Source organism: Botryllus schlosseri, chromosome 2, assembly GCF_051294905.1.
Source record: "Botryllus schlosseri isolate E-star chromosome 2, Bs_hap1, whole genome shotgun sequence".
Classification (NCBI taxonomy): Eukaryota; Metazoa; Chordata; class Ascidiacea; order Stolidobranchia; family Styelidae; genus Botryllus; species Botryllus schlosseri.
In genome coordinates this window covers 16767206-16781273 of record NC_137237.1, presented here as the reverse complement: position 1 = coordinate 16781273, position 14068 = coordinate 16767206, and the positions used below count along the sequence as shown (strand labels likewise).

General features: G+C 41.4%; 1 protein-coding gene across 1 annotated transcript; it reads right to left on the bottom strand.

The window, feature by feature from the left end:
• Positions 1–1170: 1170 nt before the first annotated feature.
• On the bottom strand, positions 1171–9533 carry LOC145433858 (uncharacterized). Its single transcript, XM_080311113.1, has 2 exons — positions 8597–9533; positions 1171–3047 (listed from the first exon to the last, which is right to left on the bottom strand). The coding sequence occupies exons 1-2, from the start codon at positions 9379–9381 to the stop codon at positions 2798–2800; spliced, it is 1035 nt and encodes a 344-aa protein (XP_080167239.1). The 5' UTR covers positions 9382–9533; the 3' UTR covers positions 1171–2797.
• Positions 9534–14068: the final 4535 nt, after the last annotated feature.

Here is a 14068-nt window from a genome sequence, read left to right as displayed (position 1 = left end):
TATCACGAGCACGATTGCATCATATTTGTCAGCTTTGAAATATTGTGTTTTCTAGTGGTTATGGACGATAAGGATGAACATGTAACCCTGATACACAGGTGTCACTGCCATATCTTCATGTCCGACAGCAGATATTAAAAAAAGCTAAAATATCTAAATAATCTCCCTAAAAACCTTGACATAGTCAGAGATGGACAATGAGAAAATGTCCCCCAATATCTGAAGATGAGGGGGTATGATACCAGAATATATTGGAGCTTACATATGTTAGCTGACTGTTGCTCGAGTATCAAACTAGACAACCTACAGAATAATAGGTTATCAGCGTAAATTTGGACCCTGAAACTCGCACTTTATATGTCATGTATAAGTAATATCAGTTTAAGTCAGAGGTCTCAAACTCAAATGTGCTCGCGGGCCATTTCCCAGTTTTTGATGACGCCGCGGGCCGCAGCACCACTCTTAGGGATATTCAATGTATAATTTCAAAATAGGCCTTATTTGACGGGACCTTGCAGACAGGCATTCCACAAACATCGTGGCAATGTAATTTACTATTGCATTATTCACTCTTGACACGAAAATAACACATTGTGAAATATTTCAATAAAATTGATTTTGTACCGGGCATAATCTGTTTAATTATATATATTATTATTATATATAGATATGATACGAGAGCATGCCTCATGACATCGTAAGACTGTCGAGTTATAATATTGCAGCTAGTGGACATTTAACGTGCCACAATTCTATGTAAAATATTTTAAAATCTACTGAAGATTGATCTGATATCAGAGCATTTGAGCGGTGTAGCCTAATCCTGGTTTTGATAAAGTCGTGATAAGTATCGGCTGTTGTTTCTGTCATTACCAAAGTCAAACTAAATCAGCGATAGATTTTGCCTTCGATTTATATTGGAATATATCAATAACCAATAACAACTTGAATATAATCATTATTGAGCAATAGTAATAGCATTGCTTCTTAACCTTTTTAGCGATCGTACCCCTTGTGCTTTCAATAAGATTTCTCGTAGCCCCTGTCCATTTACACCACAGTTTCTGGTGGTACTTCTACCTATATTAAAATCAGAAAGAGCATTCACTTGAAATCGTGCGTAACACTATTTCATCGAATCGAGGCATAAATAATTAAGTATAATTATAATTTGCGTCGTAACCATTGAAAGTGACGTCATAATATCGAATGCCAAAGTTGTTGCGGCTTACAAGTCATTTGGGAAGCGCGGGGAATATTTTCCAGTTGAATCAATTGGCCAAGAAGATATTCCACAGCATATAGAACTAATTCCACCATGCATCTCGTACACCCTGATGTGGTGCTTGGTACCCCGATGTAGTCTACGGACCCTGCTGGTTAAGAACCCCTGGAATTGAAATGTCCAATCGGCGAAGAATTCATTGGTGTTACAGCTTGAGAGCGAACTACTACCTTACTCGCCAACGATAATAACATGGATAAAGAGCACAAACAACACCTAGCATATATTCAACTATACGTCACGGGGGTCACAGAATACCAATGGCTGCCATACTGACCTGATTAGATAGCCATGTACCCCACCCAACGCAAGCTACAACCTTTTGATATATTACCATTCCCCATGACGGTTTCATAGATTGTTGCGTCCGTAGGATTACCAAACAAGTCACCGTTCCGAGTCGCAAGTCCTTCTCTGATTTTGACGTTTGATTCGACTCAACTCGAGTCATTTTAATTTAATCACCCACTCAATCCGAAATCGAGTAACGAAAAGGTCGCATCAAACCAAATCACAATTTTCAGTCACGATTCATCAACGGGTCATGTCTTATCATTATAAACTTATAATGAAACGTAATAAGCCGATCTTCCATAGCATGGTAGCTTTTAAAAGAGATGTGATAGTGAAGTTTGTTGAGATTTCGGTTATTTTATAGTAGTTTTAGCGTGAACTTTAAGTTCTTATATCTAAAAAAGATATACGGCACTTGAATATATTGGTGAATACTTGAAATTCCAAAATGCCGTCGCGGGCCGCACAAAATGGTCTCCCGGGCCGCGTGTTTGAGACCTCTGGTTTAAGTCAACCAAATGAAGCAGTGCAATGTGGTGGGTGCCTAACCCAAAAAATTGACGTGATGGAGAAAAACGAAAGTCATTTTTGAATTCAGCGCCTAAAAGTTAGTCAAAAACAATTGTCTGGTCAAAGTCAACAAAAATAGTGTTGACCAGTGTAATGTGACGTCACGGGTATTCATTGTGACGGAGTGAAAACGAATGATGAAAGCTTGGAGGAGTATTGGCGGCTTTATAGACAACGCGTCTGTCCGTCGGTATATACGTCAGATAAATAGGGGGTATGTAGACTCGATGCTTCCTAGATGTTCATACACTGAAATCCGCTGCATTCTCATTTGAATTTGTTGACGTACCGGCAAAATTTCATTGGTATGTTAAAATCACGATAGCGTCACAAAATTTGCTCATCGCTTCGAGCGTGGGGTGATTTGAATTGACTAGTCCAGTTTTTGTGATTGGAGAAGATATGGCGTTTGGTTATATCGGTGAAGTGAAGAAAATACCCCAAATGTACCGTAATATCCAGTATAGGCCACCTCAACGCCACGATTTGCTACACTGTAAGCTTGAACTTCAACAATGAACAGTGAACAGTCAGATATAGATGGCAACGTACATATGAGGATTTACATTAATAAGGAGCTGTTCAGCTTCATGCGGCTGGTGTCGTTCGTCGAAGATGGATACTTGTTGAAGGGCGTCGGCTGGGCAATCATGATATAATGGTAGGAGCTCTGCAGTGACATCCCACTGCTACTTCTTCCATAGATTCGTAGCATGCCTTCGATTTTGAGCCTGGGCACTCCGAAAAGTCTTTCAGCGTCTTATCTTTCCGAATCACTCTCATACTTCTCGTAATTTCTTCCGAAATTAGGTTCCTGTTTTCCACAGTCTCCCCTTTCATGCTGGGATCGATACAACCCGCGCATAGACACCTGGCCACGTTCATGTATTGCGGAATCCTATAATATAGTCAAAATATCGGGGTTATGATAGATTTAATAACACTCCTGCATGGAAAGTGGCGGCCTATCGACTCCGCTTCGGACGCTTTGGTTCCACGAATTAAGCGGAAATCAATTGCTCGTTTCATGATCATGCGTGAAGGAAGACAACGGAATAAATATACTGTTGCTGTCGCGTATTTAATGAATTACAACGGCACTACACTGCAGTTATTGGTACTGGTCGCATAAAACGCACAAGAGTTACACCACCAGGTTAGTTGTATCGTACAATATCGCGATACCAAGCGACGCAATAAATACTATGCATATGTATTACTGTGTAATATACACATCGAGGGTGAAAATAGCGCGTTTATTCATCAGATCGCATTGCGAAGTCAGACTCAGTGGTGGCTTTTGGGGTGGGCGAGGTGGGCGGTCGCCCGGGGCCCCCCTGGTCGAAGGGGCCCCCTATTCGGATTATGCGCTTTTTTAAGTATAATAACGAATAAACATGGAAATCCGTGTACCAAGCAAGAATATAATTCCGTACGGATGTGTCAATCATCATCAAATCTCTGCATTTGTTAGAAAAGTCCCGTATCCCGATGATCATCACGTCTCTGCATGCGATAGAACTACTTAGTCTTGATGTAGTCTATCCTTGGACACATACAATAATAGACATAGCCGAATCCAGCAGCTCAACCTTACCGCGGGAAAGGGGGGTCTGGGGGGGCGGAGCCCCCAAGAAGTTACGGTTAGATACTTATAGGCCCCCCCGGTAAGTCTCGCCCAGGGCCCCCCCGTTCGTAAGGCCACCACTACTCAGACTGTAAGGGTGTTTTCACTTGATAACAGTATGCCACAAAACAATAGGAATTGAATGTTAGACGCTTTTAGTCGGGCTGAAAATCATACACGGAAAAGCGACCAACGCTACCTGAGGTTAAATCCACAAACCCCAATGACGAGATGGGCTCGCTTAAGCCTTTATATGAGTTGATTGTCGATGGTTACTGCCATTGTTTCATCATTTACACCCATCTTGTGTTAAAATGAACGAAATACTGCCAATGGTGTCATTTTGCACTTTTTCAGTTCTCGCATTTCGGCCAAATAAAGCGTCTATCCCGGTTGTCCGGTGTCCGAATTTAGCGGATTCGATTGTATACAATTATATTTATTACCGGAGAAAGGGTCGTTTGCTTAATTTCCTTGCAAATTTAAACTGCCGTTACGTTACGTTATTGATAAAACACGTTGTCCAGTTCATCGGTACCAGTAGAGACCATGATGTGTGCAGGTGAACGGAGGTAAACGACTTTCGTCTGGCATCATCTAGATCAGGGGTTCTCAACTTTCCTTGTATAACGGGCCGCATTTTAACAGCAAAAGACGCTGCGGGTCGCAGAACATTATTACCATGTATTTTGGGCTACTATTAAATTTAGGCCACTGTAGCCTATTAACCAGTCGTATACGGGCATTTCGTACATTTTTATGCCGTCCAAATCATTAATGGAGAGCGTTCGTAAGTTTGCAGTTGCTGCTTTTTCTGAGAATATGCATGTTCCAGCGGCGCAAGTAAATCCCCTCATGTAGCGTGCATTACATTCGCTGCCAGGTTGGCATATGCACCTTCAAACATTCCCACCACAGAACGGAAGTCTCTGGTTCAATGCGTGAGCGAGCAAGTATAAAACTACGGTAACTTTTTCGTTACAGTCATCAGTCACATGGAGATCTCAGTGATATGGGAAAAAGTCTGGCGTTCGGGGTCATTTCTGAGCAAATTAATCTACCCTTCTCCTTTCTTTCCATGGCGCGGGGCCCTGCACCAATAGTTACAGAAGTCAGCTTTGTTAAGTTGATGTTTTTCGCTAGTCCCCTACCAACGTTTACCTATAGCCAGCATTTACTCTGCAAAGATGCCCAATCTGATAAAATGCACCCCGATAATTAGCTATGCAGTGGCTTTGGAGTCGGTGGAATTGTCCAGTGCTGGGCTAAAGTAGTCTACGCAGCAACGTGTTTCAGAACATGCGATAAAATATCGACTGACATTGCTGTTACTATTCCGGTCACGATTGAATCAGACAACTGTAATAGCTTCGATATTTGTCAGGTGATGCTGTCCTTGCTGCTAAGCTCTGGAAACAGCAAATATTCGCATAGCATGCTAAGGTTTTATTGAAACCACACCTTCTCCAGCAGATTTATTGGGTTTAGCGATATTCCAAGCAATTTTGAACAATGCGTCTTCACCGTCGTCGGCAATTTCAGCAATTACTCGAAATATAGTTTTGACCGGGCTTGACACCTAGCTAGCAACGTTTTTTCTAAGATCAGGCGATATATGTATAACTCCAGAAGAAACTGCAACGGTATCATTTTAAGCTTCTGCGATTCGTTACGACTTACTGTTCTCCAACAAATATGACACATCGGTCTTCCATTTACATACCGGCATGAGAAACAGATTCATTGTTCCACGCAGAGTTACAAACCCAGTTTTAGCCGTTTAAAAAACGTACTACGCAGTGGGATTCCCTGGAACCAGAGTCCAGCCGAATACCGATTCAAAACAATAGCAATCTACTTTCGAGCAGATATCAAGAAACCAGAACACATTAAAGAATGAGTAATCAAACGAAACAGACACGGTGCGATAAGAGGGTTAAGTAGCTAAATTAATATGTAACAATACCGTATCAGTAATAATTGCGCTCGTAATGAAAGATGTAGCGGGCCGCAAATTACACGTCTGCGGGCCGCAGGTTGAGAACCCCTGATCTAGAGCAGTGGTTCAAAAGGAGAGCGATATCGTCGCGTTGTGTACTATTATAGCCAATAAGCGACGTGCGCAGCATAAGTGTTACGACGATATGGATTTATGATGTCAATGTGATCACGCCTGCTGTATGACACAAGTCGGTTAGTTTGATGTCATATAGAGTATAACTTGGCTGACATTTGAATTCTCTGGAAAACTACAACTGATGCGGCTAATAGGCGGGCACCGGACAGGGTATAGACCCCGGGAGAGAGAGAGAGTTATTGATGCCCGCCATGTTGAGGTTAAATCAAGGATATCATAGCGTTTTCTAACTGTACCTGAGTTATTGCCCTAGAGAAGTGGTTCCCAAACGGTGGAGGATTCCTAGGTTTCTAGTGGGGAACAGAATCACTTGCAAAATAAACAGGCCTATATAATACATACAGTATATCCATATGCACGAGGTCCCCATAGCAACACGGTTACCAGTGCACTGCTCGTCGCTAATTTTATTGGGTTTTGTTCACAAAACTCATTTGGAATTCTAGATAACTATTATAGGGGTTACAAACACGTTCGCCAACCGCTTTCGCAGAATTTTGCGGGTTGTTGGTACACAAGAAGTCTTATGTGGCAGAAAAAGACTGTTTTATATGTCTAATTTAGACTGCCGGTCTACAATAACACTGATTCTAATTTTTTTTAAATCTGGAATCAGCGTTTGGATAATATTTCTAAACCTCCCGATCTCGCTTCATGGTCGGCCGTGTCCCTCGGATGCTAATGCTAAAGTTGTGCTGTCCAGTGTATTCTATATGAAGAGGTGGTCAATTTCATCATTGCTACTCAAGTAAAAGTACCGAAATGACTTTCTACTCAATTACAAGTGGAAATAGAAACTTTTAAGACATCAAATCCACTTCGAGTAGAAGTCTGAAAAATGCTCAAGAACGTAGTTTCAAAAAAATATAAGACCGAGGGGTTGCATGCTTTTAGCAGTTAATAAGAGGTGGCTACAACCAGGCACAATCTACGTAAACATATCCGGTTACCGCGATACAGGGCCGATTTCACGCATTTTCTATCATAATTTCATACATAAAAGTGATTAAAACTTATCTCAGATTTCTAGTTATAACAATTCAAATGGTAAAAAGTAACTAGTTTTGCCTAAAATCTGACCAAGTAGAAGTGGAAGTACACTATGAGAAAACATAACCACTTGTGGAAGTAGCACGAGTGGGCAAAATCTACTTGAGTACTTCGACACAGTAGGACTCCGTTACTGACCACAGACCAGTGACCTCTGGCTATTAGTAATGACTAGAGCAAGTTTTTACAACTGTTGCAACTTTTTTTTACCACTTCCGGCAGTTTCCTAAATACTCAGAAGTTACGTACTACGATGTTTTAGCTGTCTGGAGGAATCTTATATTGCAACTTTTCTTCATTTTGTCATGAAACTTGTTGCAACTTTTTCGATTTTTCATGCTACATATTGCAACGCTTTTCGATTTTTCATGTAACTTTTTGCAAGTATTTTCGATTGTCTATACAACTAACTTTTTACTGGAAATATTTGGCACTATAGGTATCTAGATCGCTTGATTAGTTCACAGGCGTTTAAATTTGAGGTCCTTTCAGGCTATAGACCGCCGAAAATTATATTCTCACTGGGTCGATTTGTTCAGGCTATTGATTTTGTTAAAGTCGCCAGCATTTAGTTTTGCTGCAGTCCCTTGGATACGTTACGATTCGAGTATCTCATACCCTGATAATTTCAAGGAACTTGTCCATAAATGCGCTTTTTTACTGCAACTTTTGTGAAAAATATGTGTAACTGTCCACGGATTTCACTACAACAAAGACTTGCTCTAGTAATGACGCTATTAATTTACAATACAATCACGTCATCTCTTGCTGCAAACTACAGTAGTCCTATACCAGGGGTCAACAACACGCGGCCCGCGAGGTCATATTTGAGGGCCCGCGATCTGATTTGAAACTTAGTAAGAACGCTTAGTAAGTCATTTTATAATGTCGGAATTGATTTCAGTTTAAACATAATGTTGTTGTTGTTCAGAGTAAGCTATTCTCCCGTGTCCAACATCACTTGACTTTTTCCTGATTAGTAGAAATTTGGTCGAGAGACTGTCACGGGTCCAACGAAATCGTTTCGCGAGCCTGACTTTATCAGGGGTGTAATATCTACGGAAGGCACTTAAACGTACACCACACTTAAAATCCGCCAAAGAAACATACAATTTTAAAGAACTAGTTTCATACTTAACACTTCTACCATATAAATCTAAAAACCTAGTGAACCTGTCGTGTATCTTCCGATACAATCCTAAAGCCAGATTCCCCCTAAACATTTTAAAATTCCATCACCAGGAGGAATTTCCCCCGGTTGGGAACCACTGCACTTGCTGATACGGCTTTGGCGATGGTAATATCATTCCATGGAGGATGAATTTGCTGATATGAATGAGGATATTGCCTTGACGCGCAATGACCCGCCGCTGCCAAGACCGAGACGCTTGAAAAACGACTTCAGGCTCCTCAAAAGACCAAGCTTTACGAGGAGATAATTTTCCAGCAAGTACCGTTCTAGATAACCCCAATATCGATTGTTTAGTCCAGGGGTGGCCAATCCGGGCTAGATTATATCAATATTGGAAGATCAGAGATGATGCCACGGCATTATCGTGTCTCAATCACGCCGTCAAATGTCTATGTAAATGTACGAGAATGTGGTCAGGCAAAAAATTCAACGACACCTTACCTATCAGGATCGTACTGTTGCCGAGATGTCCACGGTGACAAACTACGTTGATTGTTCCGAGTACCGTCATTCCACTTGCTCCGCGAAGGACACGGAGGTTCATAGTCGCCTTGGATACCGGGCAACATCGGACTGACATCAAAAGCTCTTCTCTGTCCCAGATCGGTTAACTCTTTTTTCAGTCCGTCCAAGTCGTTGTCGTCGACTAGCACGTAAGCGTAGTCGGTGTTGGCGAGCGTTTCTTCGACGATGGATCGGCATGCCTCTCGAAGATGGTCTGAGGCGAGTTTTTCACACCTTTCCCAATTTTCTTTTATGAGGTCCCTCTCTGTCGCTGCCGCGCTAGTGCCGTTTTGACTGTGGTCATGCATATCCAATGGATTGGTTGGTGTTGTGCTGAGAGCGCCTAAGTTGGCTGACGTTCCGGTGAATAATGTCCCGTACAAAGAAGTGCCCGTTTCACTTGTTGATCGGGTGATATTGCGAACATTTGCGTCGGGCGCGTTCGTCGTAAAATTGTAATCTTGATTAAAATATCGGAATATGTGGTCAAATGGGTTCTTCAGTAGCCGTACGCTGTCCTCTGCGACTTTTTCAGCGGTATAAGGCGGCGGCGTAAACACTATGTCGAAGGGCGCATACGATGCACCAATACTCAATGGATAGCTAGCAGCGTGTTGCGTTCGTAAAATGAAAATAGCGCAAATCAGCAGCATTCCGCACGTCATGTTTAATAATCTGAAACTAGATTCATTTGTTAGCAATCCGTAGCGTTGAATATGCATTACCGTGCGTAACAAGCTCACTTGGGAAGTTCATGTATATCGATGTCAGCGTTGATGCCAATATTTATGATAATTCAGCAGACATCTTCTATTATTTTATTCATGGGAGTCTGAGATTTAATACATGCGGTCCTATTTAAAGTAGGCCTACATACAGATAGCAACATGCTTACTAGGGATGGTGTGAACGCGAGGTTCACGTTCGCGTTCTGTGTGTGAACCTCGGAAATTTAGAGGTTCGCGTTCACAACAGAACCTTGGTAGGTTCTGCACTGTGAACCTTTTTCATATATAACAATTTTCACTTCATTATAACATCGTTGGTTTAAATTTATTGCATTTCAACTGCAGGCCACTCCATGCATGGCGCTGGCAGCATAAAATAATCAACACTAAACGAGCATGCACCTTGACAATCTCAAAAGTTTCACTTCCTTTGTTGCAAAAGTTTGCTCGAAAGATCCAGCTTTCCGTTTGTAAATATTTAGTGACTCTCTGCTGCGAGCTTGACCCGCAATCACAAAACATCACGAGCGAAATAAGCTATGCAGTCATTGAATGATGCTTATTCGACCAATCAATGAGATTGATATCGTTTTCTGATGTAAAAAATCTAGCAGGCGCATGGGGTCAATCTTGACTTCATGTTTACTGTATCATTAAAACCAAATCGGTGCAATTGAGGTGTTGGCTATACTGCCGTATATCTTGTTAATGGGGTAATATCAGTAGCAAGCATAGATGCCCGGTTCACACCATGATCAAAATCAACGTAGCAATACTCGGATGCCGAATACATTTTCCGGTCTATCATACGAAAAAGGTGATTTAAGTCTGATTTGAGTCAAGTCATGACTTGAGCCATCCCAACACTGCTACAAGGCTATATCTGCATCTTCCTTGCCCGGCGGCATATGCACATAATGTAATCATGGTATGCATATGCGCAGATCGTGTGTATGTATATCTTGATTCGGTGTATATGCTGCAAAAACATCAGAGACAAAAATACACCTACCTTTCCTTATATTCCCTGGTAAGTCCTCGTCGAAATTGTTGGCAAAGGCGGAAGATATTGATTTTATGGGATTATTGTATCATTTAATTGCCCCAGTTGATATATTTGGCGACGTTTAAAACGTCAATATATACTTCAGCATTGTTACGCTATGTTGCCCGAGTCGTCACTAGGTATCGTGTACATTAATATAGGCTATCATTTCATTGAAGGATAGGGTTGGAATTAGCAATATGACGTCACGTGACGTCACGAGGTTCACGTTCGTGTTCACACAGAACCTTTCAAAAAGGTTCGCGTTCACACGAACCTGAACCTTTCAGAGGTTCACACCGTCCCTAATGCTTACCATCGCTAAAATTTTAACATTCATCACCTGATCGTACAAATCAACAAAACACGCGCCTAAATTTTGTCTTTATCTCGGTAGAAAATAGAACTCAGCCATTGACAATTTTGTCAAGGTTCTTATCACTATCGAATCACGCACTATATCCTATTTCAGTACAGAACAGCAAAGTAAAGTCACCGCATTATTATGTGAAATCGTTATAATTTCTTTCCTGCCACAACTTTCAGAAATTTCACGAACGACAATGATTTTGAAACTTTGAATGACTTTATAGCAATGAAATTTAAGCTAGGAACGAGACGTTTTGTCTCTGCGTGATTAGACATATATATAGTATCTCCCTCCGGCAATTGGTCACGCGAAATTTCTGAATCATTAATCTGGAGTTACATCGTTTGTCCAATTTTAAGGACAAATATAGACACAAAATAAATATAGATCAAAATATATTTTTAACTTGTGATCGTATTACTAATCGTAACAGTCTTGCGAGAAACGATCGCCTTTGACGTAGGCTAAATGTGCATGACAGGAATCATTCCTGCATTCCTTCGGAAATCAACTATGAGTTCTTACGTTGCAAACAATCCTAAAAGGGAACGTCTGCTTTCGTTGTCCTAATATGAACTTCAAAGTCAGCCGAAACCTCGGGTTTTAATTCACCTAAAAACTTACACATGATGAAGATACACGTGCAAGCTCAGGCGAAGTCATTGGTATTGCTCGCTGTTAATAGCGTTTTGACATTTATGGCACTGGTCTGTTTACACGAGAGTCATTTGTTGTGTTTCTAATTCCTGTTTCATAGACCTCATATCGCTGCCCCCTTTAGCTCTCGGGCCAGGGTTTTTCAAGACTACGCCCGCGCCGGTCAGGTAACATTGAGGAGCCTACACAGATAAATCTTCAGGACTTAAGTGTATTTTTGGAATCGACCCCGTTACGTCCCGAACTTGCGAACTATTTAGTGTTGCAGAAAACAGATGCATGCACCACAAAATATGCTTTTGTCTGAACTTAAAATTTTAGACAGCACCAATTCAAGATATTCTGTTGAAAAACAAACAAACAATATGACAGAGAGACAACATACGGTGGAGGGAATTTCGACCGACCCCTTCTGCTCTATCCCGCTCCTCCACTCCTTACACTCAATCCTTGATTTATTACGTCATCGCAAGAATATCGACGTGGATGCATTCATTGCCATACAGAACAATCCCGATATTTTGCAGCAATTGCCCAACATTAGTCAAGGATTTTCGAACGTCAAATAAAGGCAATTTCTGCACGCTCAATTTCTGCGGCTCTTGATTACCATAAACGTGGCGATGTAGCTACCGTACTACGACGGTGCTGATGTTATAAGATGTCAAAGATTACTAATGGTAGGGTTACCATATTTTGATATCCGAAAAAGATGACTCTTTTTAAAAACTCTGATAGCCGCAACACTGGAAAAGAAAATGGGTAATTTCAAAAGGTCAACACTTCGACTCGATCTTAGTTTTACCCGTTTTTTTGCGAAACTCTGACGTTCGCTGCGCCGCGGTAGAGTTTTTGGTGGCATTGTATTATCTGTTTTTAGAGAAAGAGGACAAATTCCGTAAATAGAGGACATTTAGGCGTCCTCCGAGGGCATTCCCAATTTATTGAAAAAAAGAAGACAAATCCTCTGAAAATGGGACGTATGGAACCCTAACTAATGGTTAAATTGACTTGGAACCGCGGAACCCAGCTGCTATCTATTTTCTATGTGTTGAAGGTTTATCGGGGCTCCTCGTCGTTGAGCTCGCTGTAAAAGCAGTGTTATGTCCAAAAGATCACAAAGTCAAAGACAGCGAACATAACTTACAGTCACTGTCATGGCTCACGTGACCTTTACAGGTGAAAGGCGCCACTGTTATAAGCATGAAACGATCAAGCAAGCAAAGAAGCAAACTTGGGCCTGGTCGGTAGCAATAGTTATTTCAGTTACTCTTCAGCAGACGTGGCAGTAATAAAGTATGTCTTCTATTTCGGAGTACTCAAGTACTGCCTACTTGTACCCTATAATTTGAACCCGCAACTATTAAGCAACAGGCGTATAACCTCGTTTCTGATTCCCGAGTTGCCAACTTGTGACATGGTCCGGATTTGCTTTGGTCTCGGTATAAAGACGCTGTCAACGGAGAAAAGGTGCGCACCGCGTGTATGATGTTGGTTTTATAATATGATCTGATTTCCAAGCAAGTATAAGGCGTTCAAATTTCCGTAAACGTTTGTATACGCAATAGCCTTCTGTATAGTTGGGATTGTCTCATCTTCTGCCATCATTCAAAGCCGAATATAACTATAGATAACTGACCTACATTCCCGCACGGTGGGGTTTCCCAGAATTTTAGCTGCTGATTGCAGTCACGCCTTGACCAAGAAATCTTCTGGCAGCAAGTTGCTATTAATATAATCTTGAATAGCTAGTGATCCAATCAAAAGATGCTGAAATTTCTTCCTAATACAGTACGGCGTAACGTGTAGATAAAGGTGATTGATATCACGGTTTAATTCGATATTACGCACCCAAATATGTGCATTATACCATCACCTCATAAAGCCAGAGTTCCTTATTTCTGGATACCACAGCTACTGCTCGTCAGTTACGAATTTTTGGACGCAGATTTATAATAATGCTGTATCTACTGACACATATATGTGTCAAGTGACACATTCTTAGGTGGCTTATCGGTCAGGGATTCCCAACATATGGGTCACGACCGCAAAAGTGCCGTTTGCCCATTCTATAGGGTGGCAGATACAACAATTAAATACCAATGACTATTACATGACGTGCAATTAAGCGGAAGCTTTCGGCGGCTCATTTCTGAATATTTTAGTTCATTTATGCAAGATAAAAGAAAAAACGGCCTCTGAGGAATGCGAATCTTTTCCTTCTAGGAAAACTACAAGTAGCCTATAATATATACACATACGCTCGGCTATAGCCTTGATTGAGTTTCCTAATCTAAGGAATTCGTGATAATTGCTATTACTGTGCACATAGTCGCCAGCTTCACACATAGGTCGTAAGTAGATTTGGGCGTAGGTGCTGACAATTTTCTTAGTAATCAGCACTCCAAATTGAGAGGTGGAGTCGCGGAACATTTTCAAATCGGGATTTAGAGTCGCGACAATAAAAAGGTTGGGGACCCCTGGTCCAGATACTGTTGCTACAAGTAACAGCTTTGTCTCTCGTTGTGCAGCAGAATATTATTGCCTGAACATGCGCAGTGCACATGTTAACTGACTGACCACCCATAATAGAATGAATTGGAACAAAG

Bases quoted from the DNA above. Each gene is read 5' to 3' on its own strand.
- LOC145433858 (XM_080311113.1), bottom strand. From the start codon at position 9,381: ATGCATATTCAACGCTACGGATTGCTAACAAATGAATCTAGTTTCAGA. The intron at 3,048-8,596 runs GTAAGGTGTCGT...ACTATATTATAG, and splicing joins CAACAGTACGATCCTGATAG to GATTCCGCAATACATGAACG.